The sequence below is a fragment of the Phyllobates terribilis genome, unplaced genomic scaffold (genome assembly GCF_046119375.1).
Source record: "Phyllobates terribilis strain yellow unplaced genomic scaffold, ASM4611937v1 Scaffold_1__5_contigs__length_1240528914, whole genome shotgun sequence".
NCBI classification, from domain to species: domain Eukaryota; kingdom Metazoa; phylum Chordata; class Amphibia; order Anura; family Dendrobatidae; genus Phyllobates; species Phyllobates terribilis.
This window is the reverse complement of record NW_027362761.1, coordinates 1120020702-1120043020: the sequence shown is the minus strand read 5'-3', so window position 1 is coordinate 1120043020 and position 22319 is coordinate 1120020702. Positions and strand designations below refer to the sequence as shown.

General features: G+C 45.6%; 1 protein-coding gene across 3 annotated transcripts in view; it reads right to left on the bottom strand.

Moving 5' to 3' along the window:
• The window catches only part of PPARGC1A (PPARG coactivator 1 alpha), a 153966-nt gene that overhangs the window by 67450 nt on the left and 64197 nt on the right, over positions 1 to 22319 (bottom strand). Inside the window, exons 3-5 of one of the 3 annotated variants that reach the window (XM_073646781.1) lie at positions 15266 to 15460; positions 5934 to 6056; positions 3969 to 4209 (exon numbers count right to left, since the gene is read on the bottom strand). In XM_073646781.1, the coding sequence (XP_073502882.1) occupies positions 3969 to 4209; positions 5934 to 6056; positions 15266 to 15460 (559 nt within the window). Of the gene's footprint in view, positions 1 to 3968; positions 4210 to 5933; positions 6057 to 15204; positions 15461 to 22319 lie in introns of those variants that run through there. The other 2 variants (XM_073646790.1, XM_073646797.1) reach the window with 2 other exon arrangements.

Here is a 22319-nt window from a genome sequence, read left to right as displayed (position 1 = left end):
CATATACTAATGAAATAACACTACCATAAGTGCCTACATAACACTTCCATACATTGCCTATACAGTGCTGGATACTGGTGGTCTAGGACACTGACTGTTCATGTTATGTTATCCAAAGAGGTTTAGGGAAGTGATGGTCTACAAAAAAAAACTTCTCATTTATGCAGGAGACTACATTTTACATTGCGTGTCCAGGATATCACCCCCTAAAAACAAGTCATTAAAAGCTTATTTAAGGGGTCACACAACTAAAAGTTTTTTTTTTTTTTTTTTACTTGATAAAGACGACCGGTACGGTGTTGAAAAGTGTTGTGAATAAATAACCTCATTCTCATTATCGTTTCTGAAGAAGTGATTTACTCCAGCAGTGCAGCCCACCTACATGGTCATCCAACTGGATACAACACAACTAAAAGTGGCACATAGACAGGCCGGTTTCAGACGATCATTGTATTTACAGAGTGCTCGCCCATAACATAGGTGGGTGTGCAGCTGCCTGCCATTACCTGAACTTTTGAAAATCTGCAAATTGGGCAAGAACCGTGCTGAACGCAGGTACGTGTGAAAAATGGCTCATGTATTTTGCTCGAACAGGATTAAACATAGCGTCAAGCGCAGAGGAGCATCAAAGGTCCAGGAAGTGAATATTGATATTCATAGTTTTATATATATATATATATACATATATATATTTATATATAGATATCTATATATATACACACACATATATATATATATATATATATATATATATACACAGTACAGACCAAAAGTTAGGACACACCTTCTCATTTAAAGATTTTTCTGTATTTTCCTGAAAATTGTACATTCACACTTAAGGCATCAAAACTATGAATTAACACATGTGGAATTATATACTTAACAAAAAAGTGTGAAACAACTGAAAATTTGTCTTATATTCTAGGTTCTTCAAAGTTGCCACCTTTTGCTTTGATGACTGCTTTGCACACTCTTGGCATTCTCTTGATGAGCTTCAAGAGGTTTGGACTTGTTTGGGCTAAAGAACACAAGGAATGGACATTAGACCAGTGGAAATATGTGCTTTGGTCTGGTGAGTCCAAATTTGAGATCTTTGGTTCCAACCACCGTGTCTTTGTGCGACGCAGAAAAGGTGAACGGATAGACTCTACATGCCTGGTTCCCACCGTGAAGCATGGAGGAGGAGGTGTGATGGTGTGGGGGTGCTTTGCTGGTGACACTGTTGGGGATTTATTCAAAACTGAAGGCATACTGAACCAGCATGGCTACCACAGCATCTTGCAGCAGCATGATATTCCATCCGGTTTGCGTTTAGTTGGACCATCATTTATTTTTCAACAGGAGAATGACCCCAAACACACCTCCAGTGATGGTATGCTACGCCAGATGACCTGGCCTCCACAGTCACCAGACCCAATCGAGATGGTTTGGGGTGAGCTGGACTGCAGAGTGAAGGCAAAAGGGCTAACAAGTGCTAAGCATCTCAGGGAACTCCTTCAAGATTGTTGGAAGACCATTTCCGGTGACTACCTCTTGAAGCTCATCAAGAGAATGCCAAGAGTGTGCAAAGCAGTCATCAAAGCAAAAGGTGGCTACTTTGAAGAACCTAGAATATAAGACATATTTTCAGTTGTTTCACACTTTTTTGTTAAGTATATAATTCCACATGTGTTAATTCATAGTTTTGATGCCTTCAGTGTGAATGTACAATTTTCATAGTCATGAAAATACAGAAAAATCTTTAAATGAGAAGGTGTCCAAACTTTTGGTCTGTACTGTACTTCCCTTTATAGTTTGCGAATATAATCCTGTGGATATACTGTATATACCTATATTACATTATCTATGGGTGAGCTGTGACCAATATTATTGGTATTTGCAGCAGATTATACTGCAAACTAATTACAATAGAAGTACAATAAAACCTGTAAACATTTCTAGTTATGGCTCATATAAAAGTGTATTTTGCTGATAGTTTCTCTTTAAGGAAATAGCTTATTGCTTTGTTTTTCATGTAGGAGTAAAGTGATGTGATTTATAGACAAGCAAGTGTACACTAGAGGAAAAAAATTCTAAAGCCCTTCTGGAATTACCATGTGGAAAATTACCCATTAAGCATGCTATTTAGCAATAAAAATGAAAGGGAGCCACAATGGATATTTCCTGAGTTACATAAGGAATAGTAATGCAGAAAAAGTAAGCCATCAGGCATGAAATAGACAAAAGTGCAGACATTTCATAGAAATGTGTCTCTAGGGCTCGCACTGCAGCTCTGACCGGGGGACCGGTGTGTGACAGGTACAGGGAGGATGGCAGGAGGGCACCGGAGCCGGGAATGATAAATGTGGACAGGAAAGAGCAGAAAGGAAGAAGAGGGGATAACTTGGGTTATTAGCATCTATATATCTATCTATCTATATTGAGCCTATATGCAAGTGAGCCTACTGGATATGTTATACCCAAGACTGCAAGTGATCTTACTGGATATGTTATACCTAAGACTGCAAGTGATCCTACTGGATATGTTATACCCAAGACTGCAAGTGATCCTACTGGATATGTTATACCCAAGACTGCAAGTGATCCTACTGGATATGTTATACCTAAGACTGCAAGTGATCCTACTGGATATCTTATACCTAAGACTGCAAGTGATCCTACTGGATATCTTATACCTAAGACTGCAAGTGATCCTACTGGATATCTTAGATCTAAGACTGCAAGTGATCTTACTGGATATCTTATACCTAAGACTGCAAGTGATCCTACTGGATATCTTATACCTAAGACTGCAAGTGATCCTACTGGATATCTTATACCTAAGACTGCAAGTGATCCTACTGGATATCTTATACCTAAGACTGCAAGTGATCCTACTGGATATCTTATACCTGAGATTGCAAGTGATCCTACTGATTATTTTAAACAAGTTTTCCAATTTCATAAAGTGATGGCATATTTCTTAGATATGACATGACTTTATGATTAATGAGGGTCTGACATTTGGGGCCTCCACCAATCCTAAAAATAAAAAGCACACTGCACTGATTTATTAGCTTTTTTTCCCTATACAAAGACCCACAGCCATTAGAGGGTGCAGGAAATTTCATTGCTGTTCCCTTTCCAGTCAAGTAGTTGGCAGCACAGATGTACAGGGAAAATCTGGAAAGAGTTGCAGGGCTTTACCAGTACTATATCCACCCTTAAACACATCTTGATCGGAGGAGGCCTCAGGGTTAGGACACCAGCCAATCATAAAGTGATGATACATCCTAGCAATATGCCATTAATTTATAAGATCCATTTGATGTAAATACTTTTATGCCCCAAAATGACAAAAGTATTATAGGAGTGATACCTTTATAGGCTAACCAGAAGAATTAAGTTTTCAAGCTGTCAGAGCACCGCAGCTCCTTCTTCAGGCACTTTACAAATCAAGAAGGAGCCTCTGTGCTCTGAAAGCTTGCAAATATAATTTGTCTGGTTAGCCTATAAAGGTATCACTCCTAGAATACTTTTGTCATTTTTGGGGCATAAAAGTATTTACATCAATTTTTCTGGCTAACACGGTACAACAATATAAGATTCCTTTAAAATCCCTTTAATTCAAATAGGTACGGCTGTGCAAAAACAGGGCAGTGTAAAGGTATAAATGGCTATTTCCATCAGGACAACCCCTCTTCCTATGCCATAATACAGTATATAAAATTCATAGAAAAGACCATATATGAGACAGATCAAAGAAAAGACCATATATGAGACAGAGCAAAGGAACGCTGCAGACAGAAGACCCAGTGCAACAATGTATTACATTCATTATTAGAAGTATCCTGTGCTGATAAAACATCTTCTATTGTAGACTACAAAGGATTGAAATGTTGCATTCATATGAGCAAGGCAAGCTCAGGACCGTCCTTTCATACAGCATGCAGACCCAGCCCAATGAGTAAAGACGGCATTAAATTTACCACGTAGTGCGCCACATCTATGAGTCCCCGATCTACCTTGAAAATGATGTGGCTGAGGATGCAAGCAGGGCTTCTTTTTGGTGCATTTGTCAAGTCTGTTGTTCGTCCTGCTCTCTGTTGATTTGGTCTGAGGAGAGTCATCATTTGCAGTCAGGTACTTAAGGAGCTCAGAGCAGGGGCGCCTTTGTGGCTTCTGCGGTTGACAAATGTTTCTGGGTTTATTACTCCAATAGTTCTCGCTCTTCACAGACGGAAAAAAATAAATAAAAAATAGGCAAAATAAAATTAGTAAGCTGAGTCCTCAGTGAAAAAAAAATTACAAGTCATCCTATCTGCTCTTTTATTAATTTTGTGAAGTGTTCACAATAAGTGTAGCCGCTCTATGATCTGTGAATAATTGTTTGCAGAACAAGGAAAGAAAATTGCATTTAAAATTCCCCGATGCCACTTATGCAAAGTTTTATTTCATTTCTCCGTTTTATCCTCGGAAACGTAGAGACAAGTTGTTTTTACAGGCTCCTTGTAATAAAGGATGGGATTAAAAACACTTAAAGTTTATTTGTTGCTAGATGCTACAGTCTAGCACTGCCCGGCTCTCCTAAGTGTCCTTATTATAATGCTCGGCTTTTGGCTAATATGGACAGTAAGGAAAGATTATTTAAGGCCAAATATAAAGCAGCTATAACGTTCCTGATCTAATTGAATCCTTTTGTTTAATCCGCTTCAACTCTTATTTCTATGTGATAGAAAAATGGTCAGATCGAAAATAAAAGAATGTGATGCAAAAATATACAACAAATGATGCCACAAGGGGGTTAACATTTTCAGCCTCTAACTAAAGGAAATGCGCTATCAGAAAATGACCTACTGTTTAAATCAGGTTTTCATGTGAAATACAATTTTAAAAAATGTTGGAATTTTTTTTTCTTATATTATTATTTGTATTAAAAAAAAATAGAAATCGTGCAATTTTCACAATGTCCACTAGGGCTATACTAGACTTATGAATCATGTTCTCTTAGGAAATCCACATGTACATATACATTAGCAGCAATTGACTCTTAAACCCTGTCTTTTGCATTGAAGCATCTAATGAGCGTGTGCAAAGGACATTGTGTAGGGAGGGGGAGCAGGGTCAGCTGTGATATCACCTATTGAAAGGTTGATATTTATCAGCTGTGTATACAGATAGTACCAGTCATTGTAATCCTGTCCATCAACCATGTTAGTAATCTGTGGTCGCTGGATGGGAGCCCTAAGTACGGGTCTTCTTTTGATTACCTGGCCTGGCGCAACGTCATTGTTGCGGCATGATCCGCATGTAACGACGTGCCAAGTCGGCTAATCAAAAAAACAGCAGCGGATGACAGGAGATAAGAGGTGATTCTTAGGGCTTCTACCTCTGATAATAATGTGACTGCTGAAAAGTCTTATGTAAGAATAGAATGTGTGGGTGTTCTGATGGCTCTGACAATGAGCCTGCGGAAAAGTCTTATGTAAGAACAGATTGCGTTTTATTAAGGTTCTGTCTGTAATAATAATGAGACTGCTGAAATGTCCTATGTAAGAATTTAATGTGTGAGTGTTCTTATGGCTCTGTCTATAATGATAATGAGCCTGCTGAAAAGTCTTATATAAGAATTTAATGTGTGAGTGTTCTTATGGCTCTGTCTGTAATGATAATGAGCCAGCTGAAAAGTCTTATATAAGAACAGAATGTGTGAGTGTTCTTAGAGCTCCCAGCCAGGAGCCACTAATTACGGATAGTCCTGATAGACCGGGTCCTGCAAATCGTTGCACTCCACCTCTAATAATGAAATAATGTCACTGAAATCACTATGAAATGACACACTGACAATGATGTGACTCAGCAGGAAAATACAGAATATGGTCTAATTCAAGTTTAGCTTTCACCACTTATTATTCCATTACTTTTTAGATGGATGAAAAGGAAGACATTTGTACCTTGACGGGCGCAGGGCTTGTCCTGATCCTCTGATTAGGGCTCGCATGGTTGTGTGCACTGAGTCCAATGCATTCATTATAAATCAGCTGAGTGTTAGATGGAGCCAGTAAGAGCTTTTTAAGCTGGAAACATAAGACGAGAAGGAGCACGGTTACAAGACAATGAAGAATTCCAATTAGGTCTCTTCAATTTTAAAACATTAATTCCAATTAGTCATGAGGAGTAAATATTTACTTGTGCAAAAAATAAATAATGCAGTCAACACAATTAGAAAAGACTTATGCAAAATAACCTAAAAAGCTAAAAGCTAAAGTAATACAAATACATTTATATAAAAAAAAATAATAATAAAAAAAACAAAACAGCGAAAGCCTGAGCATCTTTTGATTAGTTAATTGTGAGATCCGACAGCACTTGACCATTTATGTCCACACAGCATGCTGGGAATTATAGATTAATTAACAGAACTACAGTATATTGTACAACTCGTACCAACTGCCTTGCCCCATTGTATATGGTATACACATTGGGCTTCTGACTTTGCTGATCATAGAAGCCAATCAGGGTTCAGCTTTCATTTTTTTAAACAGCTCTGGAAAATGAAAGCTGTAATGTGATTGGTTTCTATGGACAACAAAGGCAGTTATATACAGACAATAGGCGTATGTTATTAATTCCAAAAAAATAAACATGCAAATTTTGGTCTTTCATTTCAGGCACACAGCTGTAAGTGATGTACAAATCTGTAATAAGCAACCACAGCCTGGTATAGGCCCATACTGTACCAGATCTGTATTGTGGCACCCATAGACTGGTATAGGCCCATACTGTACCAGATCTATATTGTTACACCCATAGACTGGTATAGGCCCATACTGTACCAGATCTATATTGTGGCACCCATAGCCTGGTAAAGGCCCATACTGTACCAGATCTGTATTGTGGCACCCATAGCCTGGTATAGGCCCATACTGTACCAGATCTATATTGTTACACCCATAGAGTGGTATAGGCCCATACTGTACCAGATCTATATTGTTACACCCATAGAGTGGTATAGGCCCATACTGTACCGGATCTGTATTGTGGCACCCATAGCCTGGTATAGGCCCATACTGTACCAGATCTATATTGTTACACCCATAGACTGGTATAGGCCCATACTGTACCAGATCTATATTGTTACACCCATAGAGTGGTATAGGCCCATACTGTACCAGATCTATATTGTTACACCCATAGAGTGGTATAGGCCCATACTGTACCGGGTCTGTATTGTTACACCCATAGACTGGTATAGGCCCATACTGTACCGGGTCTGTATTGTTGCACCCATAGACTGGTATAGGCCCTTACTGTGCCAGATCTATATTGTGGCACCCATAGACTGGTATAGGCCCTTACTGTACCAGATCTGTATTGTTACACCCATAGCATGGTATAGGCCCATACTGTACCAGATCCGTATTGTGGCACCCATAGACTGGTATAGGCCCATACTGTACCAGATCCGTATTGTGGCACCCATAGCCCGGTATAGGCCCATACTGTACCAGATCTGTATTGTTACACCCATAGCCCGGTATAGGCCCATTCTGTAATGGGTCTGTATTGTGACACCCATAGACTGGTATAGGCCCTTACTGTACCAGATCTGTATTGTGGCACTCATAGTCTGGTATAGGCCCATACTGTACCAGATCCGTATTGTGGCACCCATAGACTGGTATAGGCCCATACTGTACCAGATCCGTATTGTGGCACTCATAGTCTGGTATAGGCCCATACTGTACCGGGTCTGTATTGTGGCACCCATAGACTGGTATAGGCCCTTACTGTACCAGATCTGTATTGTGGCACTCATAGTCTGGTATAGGCCCATACTGTACCAGATCAGTATTGTGGCAACCATAGACTGGTATAGGCCCATACTGTACCAGATCTGTATTGTGGCACCCATAGACTGGTAAAGGCCCATACTGTACCAGATCTGTATTGTGGCACTCATAGTCTGGTATAGGCCCATACTGTACCGGGTCTGTATTGTGGCACCCATAGACTGGTATAGGCCCATACTGTACCAGATCTGTATTGTGGCACTCATAGTCTGGTATAGGCCCATACTGTACCAGATCTGTATTGTGGCACCCATAGACTGCTATAGGCCCATACTGTACCAGATCTGTATTGTGGCACTTATAGTCTGGTATAGGCCCATACTGTACCAGATCTGTATTGTGGCACCCATAGACTGGTATAGGCCCATACTGTACAAGATCTGTATTGAGGCACCCATAGACTGGTAAAGGCCCATACTGTACCAGATCTGTATTGTGGCACTCATAGCCTGGTATAGGCCCATACTGTTCCGGGTCTCTATTGTGGCACCCATAGACTAGTATAGGCCCATACTGTACCAGATCTGTATTGTGGCACCCATAGACTGGTATAGGCTCATACTGTACCAGATCTGTATTGTGGCACCCATAGACTGGTATAGGCCCATACTGTACCAGATCTGTATTGTGGCACCCATAGACTGGTAAAGGCCCATACTGTACCAGATCTGTATTGTGGCACTCATAGTCTGGTATAGGCCCATACTGTACCGGGTCTGTATTGTGGCACCCATAGATTGGTATAGGCCCATACTGTACCAGATCTGTATTGTGGCACTCACAGTCTGGTATAGGCCCATACTGTACCAGATCTGTATTGTGGCACCCATAGACTGGTATAGGCCCATACTGTACCAGATCTGTATTGTGGCACCCATAGACTGGTATAGGCCCATACTGTACCGGGTCAGTATTGTGGCACCCATAGACTGGTATAGGCCCATACTGTACCAGATCTGTATTGTGGCACCCATAGACTGTTATAGGCCCATACTGTACCGGGTCTGTATTGTTGCACCCATAGACTGGTATAGGCCCTTACTGTGCCAGATCTATATTGTGGCACCCATAGACTGGTATAGGCCCTTACTGTACCAGATCTGTATTGTTACACCCATAGCATGGTATAGGCCCATACTGTACCAGATCCGTATTGTGGCACCCATAGACTGGTATAGGCCCATACTGTACCAGATCCGTATTGTGGCACCCATAGCCCGGTATAGGCCCATACTGTACCAGATCTGTATTGTTACACCCATAGCCAGGTATAGGCCCATTCTGTAATGGGTCTGTATTGTGACACCCATAGACTGGTATAGGCCCTTACTGTACCAGATCTGTATTGTGGAACTCATAGTCTGGTATAGGCCCATACTGTATCAGATCCGTATTGTGGCACCCATAGACTGGTATAGGCCCATACTGTACCAGATCCGTATTGTGGCACTCATAGTCTGGTATAGGCCCATACTGTACCGGGTCTGTATTGTGGCACCCATAGACTGGTATAGGCCCTTACTGTACCAGATCTGTATTGTGGCACTCATAGTATGGTATAGGCCCATACTGTACCAGATCACTATTGTGGCAACCATAGACTGGTATAGGCCCATACTGTACCAGATCTGTATTGTGGCACCCATAGACTGGTAAAGGCCCATACTGTACCAGATCTGTATTGTGGCACTCATAGTCTGGTATAGGCCCATACTGTACCGGGTCTGTATTGTGGCACCCATAGACTGGTATAGGCCCATACTGTACCAGATCTGTATTGTGGCACTCATAGTCTGGTATAGGCCCATACTGTACCAGATCTGTATTGTGGCACCCATAGACTGCTATAGGCCCATACTGTACCAGATCTTTATTGTGGCACTCATAGTCTGGTATAGGCCCATACTGTACCAGATCTGTATTGTGGCACCCATAGACTGGTATAGGCCCATACTGTACAAGATCTGTATTGTGGCACCCATAGACTGGTAAAGGCCCATACTGTACCAGATCTGTATTGTGGCACTCATAGTCTGGTATAGGCCCATACTGTTCCGGGTCTGTATTGTGGCACCCATAGACTGGTATAGGCCCATACTGTACCAGATCTGTATTGTGGCACCCATAGACTGGTATAGGCCCATCCTGTACCAGATCTGTATTGTGGCACTCATAGTCTGGTATAGGCCCATACTGTACCAGATCTGTATTGTGGCACCCATAGACTGGTATAGGCCCATACTGTACCAGATCTGTATTGTGGCACCCATAGACTGGTAAAGGCCCATACTGTACCAGATCTGTATTGTGGCACTCATAGTCTGGTATAGGCCCATACTGTACCGGGTCTGTATTGTGGCACCCATAGATTGGTATAGGCCCATACTGTACCAGATCTGTATTGTGGCACTCACAGTCTGGTATAGGCCCATACTGTACCAGATCTGTATTGTGGCACCCATAGTCTGGTATAGGCCCATACTGTACCAGATCTGTATTGTGGCACCCATAGACTGGTAGAGGCCCATACTGTACCGGGTCATTATTGTGGCACCCATAGACTGGTATAGGCCCATACTGTACCAGATCTGTATTGTGGCACCCATAGACTGTTATAGGCCCCTACTGTACTGGGTCTGCATTGTGGAACCCATAGACTGTTATAGGCCCATACTGTACCAGATCTGTATTGTTACACCCATAGCCTGGTATAGGCCCATACTGTACCAGATCTGTATTGTTACACCCATAGCCTGGTAGAGGCCCATACTGTACCAGATCTGTATTGTTACACCAATAGCCCGGTATAGGCCCATACTGTACCAGATCTGTATTGTTACACCCATAGCCCGGTATAGGCCCATACTGTACCAGATCTGTATTGTTACACCCATAGCCAGGTATAGGCCCATACTGTACCAGATTTGTATTGTTACACCCATAGCCAGGTATAGGCCCATTCTGTACCAGATCTGTATTGTTACACCTATAGCCTGGTATAGGCCCATACTGTACCAGATCTGTATTGTTAGCCAGCCATCTTGCAGCAGCTCACATCATGCAGCTCCATCTCTCCTGAATATACAATATTGACACCTGCCTCCTGATGAACCAAATACAATGGGGAAACGCATCGAGGCGTTATTATGATACAAGATGTTAAAATGTTTATCTATATTTCCTATATATTCTTATAATAGGAGCAATTTTGTATTAGACTAGGCAGTCACCTTTACCTATGTGCTTAGATAACCTTGTAGGGCACAATAGGGATAGATAGGGACAGCCACCGCTGAGTGGGGGAGCCAATCACGCATTTTCAGGGTGCCAACCCCCGCGTCAGGCAGGATCAGAATAGTGGCTTATCAGGGCTATTTAAGGCCATTATACTCCTTAGGGAGTTGTGTTGTCGTTTATATAGGTAGCACATCTTTTTAATACACGGGATCTAGGTGTATTTTTTAATAATATAAAAAATATTGTTTTAGAGGAATTACAGTATATGTTCACGTTACAACAATTTCTTCTGGCACATTGTATATGCTTTCTGTATTGTTAGACCCATAGACTGGTATAGCCCCAAACTGTGCTGGATCTGTAATGTGGTACCCATAGCCTGGTATAGGCCCAAACTGTGCTGGATCTGTAATGTGGCATCCGTAGACTGGTATAGGCCCTAACTGTGCTGGGTCTGTAATGTGGCACCCGTAGACTGGTATAGGCCCATACTGTACCAGATTTGTACTGTGAAACCCATAGCCCGGTATAGGTCTATACTGTACCGGATTTGTCTGTAATGTGGCACCCATAGACTGTTATAGACCCATACTGTACTGGATCTGTCTGTAATGTGGCACCCGTAGACTGGTATAGACCATACTGTACTGGATCTGTCTGTAATGTGGCACCCATAGCCTGGTATAGACTCATACTGTACTGGATCTGTAATAATGCACCGGTAGACTGTTATAGACCCATACTGTACTGGACCTGTAATGTGGCACCCATAGACTGGTATAGGCCCATACTGTACTGGATCTGTAATAAGGCACTGGTAGACTGTTAGAGACCCATACTGTACCGTGTCTGTATTGTGGCACCCATAGACTGGTATAGGCCCATACTGTATGAGATCTGTATTGTGGCACCCATAGACTGGTATAGGCCCATACTGTATGAGATCTGTATTGTGGCACCCATAGACTGGTATAGGCCCATACTGTACTGGATCTGTAATAAGGCACTGGTAGACTGGTATAGGCCCATACTGTACCATGTCTGTATTGTGGCACCCATAGACTGGTATAGACCATACTGTACCGGGTCTGTATTGTGGCACCCATAGACTGGTATAGACCATATTGTACCGGGTCTGTATTGTGGCACCCATAGACTGGCATAGGCCCATACTGTACTGGATCTGTAATAAGGCACTGGTAGACTGGTATAGGCCCATACTGTACCGGGTCTGTATTGTGGAACCCATAGACTGGTATAGACCATACTGTACCCGATCTGTATTGTGGCACCCATAGACTGGTATAGACCTTACTGTACCGGGTCTGTATTGTGGCACCCATAGACTGGTATAGACCTTACTGTACTGGGTCTGTATTGTGGCACCCATAGACTGGTATAGACCATACTGTACCGGGTCTGTATTGTGGCACCCATAGACTGGTATAGGCCTTACTGTACTGGGTCTGTATTGTGGCACCCATAGACTGGTATAGACCATACTGTACCGGGTCTGTATTGTGGCACCCATAGACTGGTATAGGCCTTACTGTACTGGGTCTGTATTGTGGCACCCATAGACTGGTATAGACCATACTGTACCGGGTCTGTATTGTGGCACCCATAGACTGGTATAGGCCTTACTGTACTGGGTCTGTATTGTGGCACCCATAGACTGGTATAGGCACATGATATATTTCTATGTACTCGAGGCACACCAAGGTTTTCTCATGGCTCCATGGCATGCTGCTCTCTTATACTTTCCTATATGCATATATTGTACACATGAAATTACACTTTTAGCAAAACAATGTGCTGTTTTTTTTCGGGGACACCAGTGGAGCCGCCTCCCCCAGGACCCTACGATCCTGAGATCCACTTTGTTACAGTCATTGGTGAAGGTCCCAGAGGAGGAAACTCCACTATTGTCCTAGAAAGGATGGGGAACGTTACAGTTTTTCCATAGGTAGAAACCCCTTTTAAAGTGATAATTGTATAAAGATTAAATGACTACACCTTTAAATACATAATGGATCTCGGGCTGTAAATTGAGAACAATTGACTTGGAGATCTATAGGAACTTACTTGTCTTTTTAGATAATTCTTTAATATCTTCTCAGTGCTTTTTTTTCTTCTTACAACGATATTATTTCTTAGGGTTACCATATTCTTAGGTAGTTCACACATTTTTAAGGCCAGAAGAGTGTTCTTTTGGCCTCCGTTGGATAGCTGAGCTGGTAAGCGTTTGTATATCCTATTTCTGAGGTATGTAATAGTGCTGTCTGCTGCAATACCCCTCAGAGGAACACAGCAAAAAAGCTTACTAAGCGCTATACTTTTTTTTTCAACATAAGAACCCATGTGTAGGTGTAGTCGTGACATCACTACTGTAACCTGTCAACAAAGAATGGAGTAGCAGCAGAGATGTAGCCCTGGACCTGGGGAGAGTAACACCTGACTTTATTATTTTAACCTAGCCAAAGCCAATGGGGAGGGAAAAGTGCAGCCCAGCAACATTGTTTAAAATAAGTCTATCGTAGTCTAAATACCCCATCCTGCGTCAGCAGATATCTGGCTGAGGTTCCTTCTGTGATGTTTTACATTATAGCTCGGCTTATTCATATAGGCTGCTATGTATAAGCACAAGCCCACCACAAGCCTCACCTGGCAATATGTGCATGGATAGCTACTGTTCATTACAATACAGACAGATGGATTACAATCTATAGGCCCCCAAACCTGGTGACCAACTAATATATATGGGAAACTTCCAAATCTAACCCATCTGAGGGTCAGGAAAGAGATGGAGAGGGCATGATCTGGGAGCTTAGACAGAAGTGTCTGGTGGCAGCTAACATCTCTATTCCTAGTGAAAACACTTGGGGAACTGAGAGGAATAGCTGGTGGCCAAACCAGCATTGGTCCAGCTGTTAAGGTGTATGGCCACCTTAAGGAGGCCTTGTGACTTGCAATAATTATGTTTATCTTTTTATCTGATCTAAGTGCTGTAGTTCAGAATCTAGCAATGTTTTTTGTTTGTTCCTGAGCCTCTCCATTCCTGAGATATGACAACCTCTTCCCTGTAGGTGAATCTAATCTTGCAAGCCAATGGGGCATGGTCTTCAAATCTTCTTTGACTATGCTTTTCTTTTTATCTGACCTAAATGATGTTGTCCTGAGCCTGGCAATGTGTTTCTGTTTGTTCCTGAGCCTCTCCATTCTTGAGATATGGTCACCACTTTCCTGTACGTGAAGCTCATCTTGCTAGTCAATGGGGAATGGTCTTCAAATCTTCTTTGATTATGCTTTTCTTTTTATCTGATCTAAATGATGTTATCTTGAATCTGGCAATGTTTTTTGGTTTGTTCCTGATCCTCTCCGTTCCTGAGATATGGCCATCTTTTCCCTGTATGTGAATCTAGTCTTGCTAGCCAATGGGGCATGGTCTTCAAATTTTCTTTGAGGGCATCTTATAAAGAATCACACTCTCACTTCACTTTCCTTTGCTAACAAAACTGGATTTATATAAAGGAAAGATGGAGCCATATCTCAGGAATGAAAATACAAAAAAAAAAAAAGAGAACAGTGGCATTTTGACCAGACAAAGCAATTACATACTATAGCCAATTCCTCTCTAAAAAAAGCTTGGTGAGAAGACTTCCCAGATATCTGCTTAAATGCAAACCAAGATTCCTATCATCTTCTTCGTATTACATAATAGCGTAGAACTGAATAAGAAGATTTGCCACTGACCTCATTTACTAACACCTTCCCATCACATTGCTTTGAAGCACCTCCTTTGGCCAAGTACGGACAATTCCATTACAGTGACTAAAATAATTTGAGGTTACACGCAAGTGTCATCTGGTCAATAAAGCCAGGAGAAGAGCACTCTTGCCTTGAAAGTGGCGAAATGGATGATATTGATTATGGGTCCCAGATAACATTACAAATCAATGTTAGAAGTTAAAAATAAACCTCCCTAAATAAAAAGCATCCATGCACTTCCCAACTCAAAGACCACTCCACTATTTAAGCATTTCATGTGCAATCTTATTACAGCTACGTCAATCTTTTTTTTTTTTTTTTTTAGACCTAAAATTAAAGTCCAAACCTTATTTTGACTACATCATACCCATGCAGGGGGTAGCCAGAAGCACATCCAATTCCTGTTAAACAGTAGGAAGGGTTCTTACTAGTGACGGCTCTTCTGCCTCCTGTGTTGGAGGGGTGCCGTCAGGCATAGATGAAAGGCTGGGATCATGTTCACTGGTCACATCTCCATCTGTCAGTGCATCAAATGAAGGCAATCCATCCTCATCCACTGGGAGACTGTCCAGTGTCTCAGTAAGAACTGCTAGCAGGTTTTCTTCATTCTCCTCTTCTATTTTCTGCAAGAGCAATAATTGAAAGTGTCAATAATATAATATACTGCCATCATTTCACCAGTAGTCACCCTACACCAAGTACATACATTCAATGTCACTGGTTTATAATTAGATGTCACTGGCTTATCATTAGCTGTTGTTAACTGGCGCCTTTATGGCCTTGATGTAGGATTTACTATGGGGTTCCTGAAGTATGGTGTCACAGCAAAGCCCATCAGCGGCAACACGCACATACGTTAGCCAAGATGACGAGTAAACTTCAATGATCTTTCTACCAGTGTCAGAGGTCAATGGAAAAATAGATTGGACAGGTTGGATTTCCTGTCCAATTTTATTGTTTCCCCTGAGATAACTGCCTGGAAGAAGCTTATCTCCCTTTACCCCATGAAAGCAAATTAACAAAACATCTTTTAGGACTATGGACAACTATAGGCATAATAGTGTGCACTACAAGTCCTGTATCTACAGTTTCAACCATATAATCCATATCGTAATGTAGGAAACCATAATGGCAGATTGGTCAATAGGATGTAATGTGAGCACTGTTGTATCTTGAACATCCTTCCACTAAGGTGTCTTGAAATGTAATAAGCTTTTAAATTCTACCATTACCAGTCACTATGTATACGTGAAAAATCTTTTATTGCAATTGTGGCACCCCAGGGGTCTGGTTTCCACAGTAACAAGCAATGTTATGTCTGAGAGCAGGTGGGAGGTCTCTTGGCCAGGGATCCTGTGCATGCCACATCTCCTGCCCAGTCTTGGGAGGGGAAGACCTTCCGCTATATAAACCCGGGGCTGAAGCAGGGTTAGTCAGTCAAGGAGAGTAGAGACAAGAAACAGTCACAGGAAGAAACAGCAGAAGCTCAGTGGGAGCAATACTACTACAAGTCAGGGGCTGGCAGCTGCAGAGCTCGCCCTGACTGAGAAGCTCTCTTACCGGACCCGGCGTCCGAGGCTGTGGGGACTAACTCTTACCCAGCAGCAGAAGCCGACCGGCAGGGGATTTCAGGTCCTCAGGCCCAGAAACCCGAAGGCACGGTCACGCGCGTGGGACCAGCGCCGCCATCGTGGAGCGGAAGCCATTAGAAGGCCCCGAGTCACCGGCCATACGGGTGAGCACCACACGGTACACTCAGGGACGTGGGCTACTTATATCCGCTTCTAGCAAGGTAGCCAGAAGAGTACAGTCAGTTTGGGAGGCCTACAACTCCGCCTGGCCAGGGGAGATCCCATCTGCTCAAGGACTGACCAGGCCCCGTTCGCTAGCAAGTACTCCGGGAGGGTCTATCGTTGTTACCAGTAAAGACCCTGAATTACACCGCACCGTCTCTGAGTGGTTCCTGCTACCCTCATCTTCCACGTCGGCTGCCCTGAGGCCATACCCCTCCCGTTGGGGGTTATACTATCACGCTGCACAATTCTACACTGGCCTCAGCGGTCTGCCCTGCAGCGGCAGCTCCATAGCTGCAAATCAACGGGTGGCGTAGTCGACACTCAAATAACATCTATCAAGACTGCCACACACTGAGTTGACTCCCTGGGCACGGACCGGGTCCCCGCCACTCGGAGACTACAACCCTCATCTGATCCGGTTCCGGGTAAGCCCCCGTGCGCGAGACGCTGCGCGACACAGCAGGCCCAGGGGCGCGTCAATTTTGGCGTAGTCGGCAGGATTTCGTGCCCGCAACCACCGGGTACTGCGTGCCTGAAAAAGAGACTTTTAAAACTTACCATCCGTGAAGTTTTCCCGCCATCGGTGAAGATTCCCGCCATCCGGCGCCATTTTCAGCCTTCTTCCCGCCATCTGTGAAGATTCCCGCCATCCGGCGCCATCTTCAGCCTTCTTCCCGCCATCCGTGGAGTTTTCCCGCCGTTGGACGCCATCTTGAGGACGCCGCGCGGGAAGAAGAGGGGCGTGGACTCCGAAAGCGCGCGAGAACTGAAGCCCCGCCTCATGTCCGGACGTTGCGTAAGGTCCTGGAAGGAGCCCAGCAGACGCCGACGTCACCGGAGCGCGACGGAAGGTCCTCAACCCTGACGATCTACTGCGGAGCCGCGGCCTACGGAACAGGATCATCGCAAGGTAGGCCACGGTCCACTAGGGGGGAGGAAGATGTCGGATGCGGAGGAGAGCTTCATTGCCTCAACCCCCGCCAGCGCCACCGCTGCTGCAGTTATGCCCTTCACCATGCCCTATATCCCGGGAGCAACTTGGCTACCCCAGTACTCAGGGGAGTCACATACCCTGCATGACTTTAGAGAAAAGCTGGATAGCCTCTTCCAGGTGTACCCCCTCACAGAAGAGCAAAAAGTGAGCATCCTGGTGGCCCAACTAACCGGGGCAGCCAAAAGGGAAGTAAAATCCTGGCCACCTGGGAGGAAGACTGTCGCAGGGATACTAACCCGGCTGAAGGATACCTTTGATACCCGCACCTCAGCCGAGATTAAGCTTAGATTCTACGGGTGCAAGCAGCGAGCGCATGAGAGTATAAGGGACTATGCACTAAACCTACAAGAGGCCCTGAGGGCCATTAAGCAGACCGACCCTGATGGAGTGGGAAACGAGGACAGGCTGTTGACCGAACAATTTATAGAGGGACTATATTGTAATGCCCACCGAACCCAGTTGCGGGCGATGGCCTTACAGGATCCCCATCTGGGCTTTGCACAGTTCAAGGACAGAGCCATCCGGGTGCTCCGAGAACCGGCACCGGGTGGCGTTGTGGCCCACAGGCGCCCAGCTATCACTTACCACCAGGAGGCGGCGCCCTTGTCGGCAGGGCCTGTGGGAGCTGATGCGCAGGCTTTGGACAATGACCCGGCTCCAGACCTACACCATCAGGTCCAAGAGCTAGCTAAGAGCGTTGCTGCGCTAACCCGAACTGTGCAGTCTTTACAGGTTTCCACCCCAGGGAAGATCCAGCTGGCATCCGGACCGGAGGACATCCCGTGGCGTCGACCAAGGAGGACCCCACCGGCCAGAGGAAGACCCAGTGACCGATACAGCGAAGACGGACGACCCATCTGCCGCCGCTGCAATCAACCCGGACATATGGCAAGGTACTGTTCTTTAAACGGGCACAACCTGGGGTAGAGGGCCAACCCCCAGGAAAAAGATCACCAGGCCCATCGAACTGGCGCGACAGATATGTGGGAGGACGTCCAGTCTTGCCTGTGGTACTGGATGGCATTCCCATGAGTGCCCTACTGGACACCGGGTCACAGGTCACCACCATCCCGTACGTGCTCTTTAAGCAGTACTGGAATGACTCGGATATTACCCGCTACCCTGACGACGACTTGAGTATCATCGCCAGCAATGGCCAGCCCGTGCCACAGATCGGATTTAAAGAGGTGACCATCAAAATCGGTAGAGTCGAACTGGCAGCACAGGGACTGATCATTGTAGATATTGACAAACATGAGAGTCACCCAAAAATAACTCTAGGAACTAATGTAATGGAAAATTGTCTTGCAGAGGTGATTTTCCTTTTACAGCAGGTTGTCAAGAACGCCAGCTCCGGCGAGCAGCGGGTGCTCCAGAAAGAGATCCGGGCACTGATGCGACGGCAACAGGTGGAACTCTCCGGCGGTGAGATTGGTAGCGTAAGAATGTGTGACCCTTTTCCTATTGCCATGCCCCCAAAAAGTGAAATGATGATTTGGTGCCGGGCAGCTATTGGTCTGAGAGGTAGAGATTACCAGGCAATGGTAGAACCAGTTTACTCAGACAGTAGGCCCACCATCTTGACAGCACGGGGGGTGGTTAATGTACGCCATGGGAGGGTGCCCGTTCGCATAATCAATATCGGGAAGAGGGAAGTGTACCTGCCCCGGTATGCCACGCTAGCCAAATTATATACCATTAACCAAAATGCTATACAATCTGTGGAACCCTTGCCTCCATCTCACCCGGAGGAAGGTAACGGCTATAAGAAAACAATGGAGGACTGGTGTCAGCAACTACATTTGGGTACTGACTCCACTCCCTCACATCAGAAACAGGGAGTCTATCGGGTGGTTCAAGAGTACGAGAGAGTGTTTAGTAAACACCCGTTAGACTTCGGGCGAGTCAAGGGGGTAGAACACCACATCCCCACGGGAGACCATCCTCCCATAAAAGAGAGGTATCGACCCGTACCCCCTGCACACTACCAACACGCCAAGGGGATGCTTAGAGACATGAAGGAGGCTGGGGTGATCAGGGATAGCTGTAGCCCCTGGGCAGCTCCACTAGTCTTAGTCAGAAAAAAAGACAACACCATGAGGATGTATGTAGATTACCGGAAAATCAACCGTATCACACACAAGGATGCATACCCCTTACCAAGGATAGAGGAGTCATTGGCTGCTTTAAGATCTGCTAACTTCTTCTCTACCTTGGATCTCACTAGCGGGTACTGGCAGGTTCCTGTAGCAGAGGCGGACCGGGAGAAGACCGCATTCACCACCCCGATGGGACTTAGCGAGTTCACCTGCATGCCGTTCGGACTCTGCAACGCACCAGGAACCTTCCAACGACTAATGGAGTGTTGTCTGGGCCACAGAAACTTCGAGACGGTCCTGTTGTACCTGGACGATGTCATCGTATATTCCAAGACGTATGAGGACCACCTGAAACACCTGGCGGAAGTGTTCGAAGCTCTGGCGAGTTACGGCCTAAAGGTGAAACCCTCCAAGTGTCACCTCCTGAAACCAAAGGTGCAGTACCTGGGACACGTGGTGAGCGCTGACGGAGTGGCTCCCGACCCTGATAAGATCACCGCAATTAAGGAATGGCCAAGCCCCTCCAGCGTAAAAGAAGTGCGGCAGTTCCTCGGGTTGGTAGGCTACTACCGAAGGTTTATTCCCGGTTTCACCAAAAAGGCAGCACCTATGCAGGACCTCCTGATAGGCCAGTCCCGGAAGGCCAAGAACCAGAAGCCGCCCTTCAAATGGGAGGAGCTGGAAGAAGAGTCCTTCCGCCAGCTGAAGATGGCCCTCACGGGGGACGAAATCCTGGCGTACCCGGATTATAGCCAGCCCTTTATCCTCTACACCGACGCCAGTAACATCGGGCTAGGAGCCGTACTGTCCCAGATCCAGCAGGGGAAGGAACGAGTAATCGCCTACGCCAGCCGAAAGCTGCGACCCACCGAAAGGAACCCCGAGAATTACAGCTCATTTAAGCTAGAGTTCCTGGCCGTAGTATGGGCAGTCACCGAGCGCTTTAAGCATTACCTCGCTTCTTCCCGGTTCACCGTGTACACGGATAACAACCCGTTGACACACCTGGACACGGCAAGACTCGGTGCCCTGGAGCAGAGGTGGATGGCCCGTCTGTCCAACTACGAGTTCACAATCAAATACCGGGCAGGACGCTCCAATACCAATGCTTACGCCCTGTCCAGGATGCCCAACCTGCCGGACGAAGGAGAAGATCCGGAGGGACTGGAAGAAGTTGAACTCCCTGCGTTCCACCGTCATGGGACTATCCAGTACTCCCACCGGGTAAGGAGTAAGCAGGCTGCTACGTTGAACCCCTTACCTCACTACAACTGGGCGGAAACGCAAGACAGCGACCCTGCCGTCCGACTGGTGAAGGAGATGCTGACTCGCCTGGAGGCTTGCCTTGAACCAGACGCTCCGGAGGAAGCCAAACAACTATGGGCAGAGAGGAGTCGACTGTTCCTTTACAAGGGGAAGTTGTGCCGCAGAATGGTTAACTCCCGGACGCATGAACTACTCTGGCAAGTAGTGGTGCCACGAAGAGACGCAGCCATGGTGATGGAGGCATACCACGACGGAGCTGGACACTTCGGGTGGAAGAAGCTGGAGTTCCTACTGCGCGAGCGATTCCACTGGGTAGGCATGAGGGGAACCATTGAGAAGTGGTGCAGAGACTGTGGCCCGTGCAACCTAAGAAGGAAGGACCGTGCCAGCCAGAAGACTCCCCTGCAGTCCATCGTCACCCGGCAGCCGTTGGAACTGGTAGCCTTGGATCATGTAAAACTGACCCCAAGCAGAAGTGGCTACGTCTACGCACTAACCATCGTGGATCACTACTCCCGGTTCTTGGTTGTCGTCCCCGTCAAGGACTTAACAGCTTGAACAGCAGCGAGAGCCTTCCAGCAGCATTTCTGCCGTCCACACGGGTACCCGGACCAAGTGTTGACAGACCAGGGACCTGCCTTTGGAGCGGAGGTCTTCCAAGAATTCTGCACTCTGTATGGCTGCCGGAAGATAAGGACGACACCCTATCATCCGCAAACTAATGGACTTTGTGAGAAAATGAACCAGGTGGTAATGGATCTTCTGAAAACGTTGCCCCTGGAAGAACGCAGTCTGTGGCCTGAGAAGATGCCCGATCTGGTGGACCTATACAACCACATCCCGGTAGGTTCCACCAACTGTATCCCGGCTTACCTAATGAGGGCAAGACCTGGTAAGTTACCTGTTGACCTGGAAATGGGAGTCCTGACACCCAAGGACACTTCACCAGAAGCAGACTGGGACACAGAGAGGCAGCAGCAGTACCGGAGAGTACAGGAGAGCGTGGAGCGAAGTCTCTGTCAGGCTAGGGAAAGACAAGAGAAAACTTACAACCAGTATGCTCCCGCTGTTCCCCTGGTACCCGGAGAGCAGGTCTTGAAGAGGAAGAGACGGCTCCACAAGTTGGACGACCAGTGGGAAAAGGACCCGTACACCGTACTGCCCTCAAGCCACGAGAACCCGAAGGTTTGTACCATCAGTAAAGACGGAGGGGAAACTACAGCCATTGTATCCCGGGACCACCTGAAGAAGTGTCCCGAACAACTGAGGAACCCTGAAGAGGAACAAGAAGACCATCGACCCGTAGAGGAAAGGGAAGATATGGTTA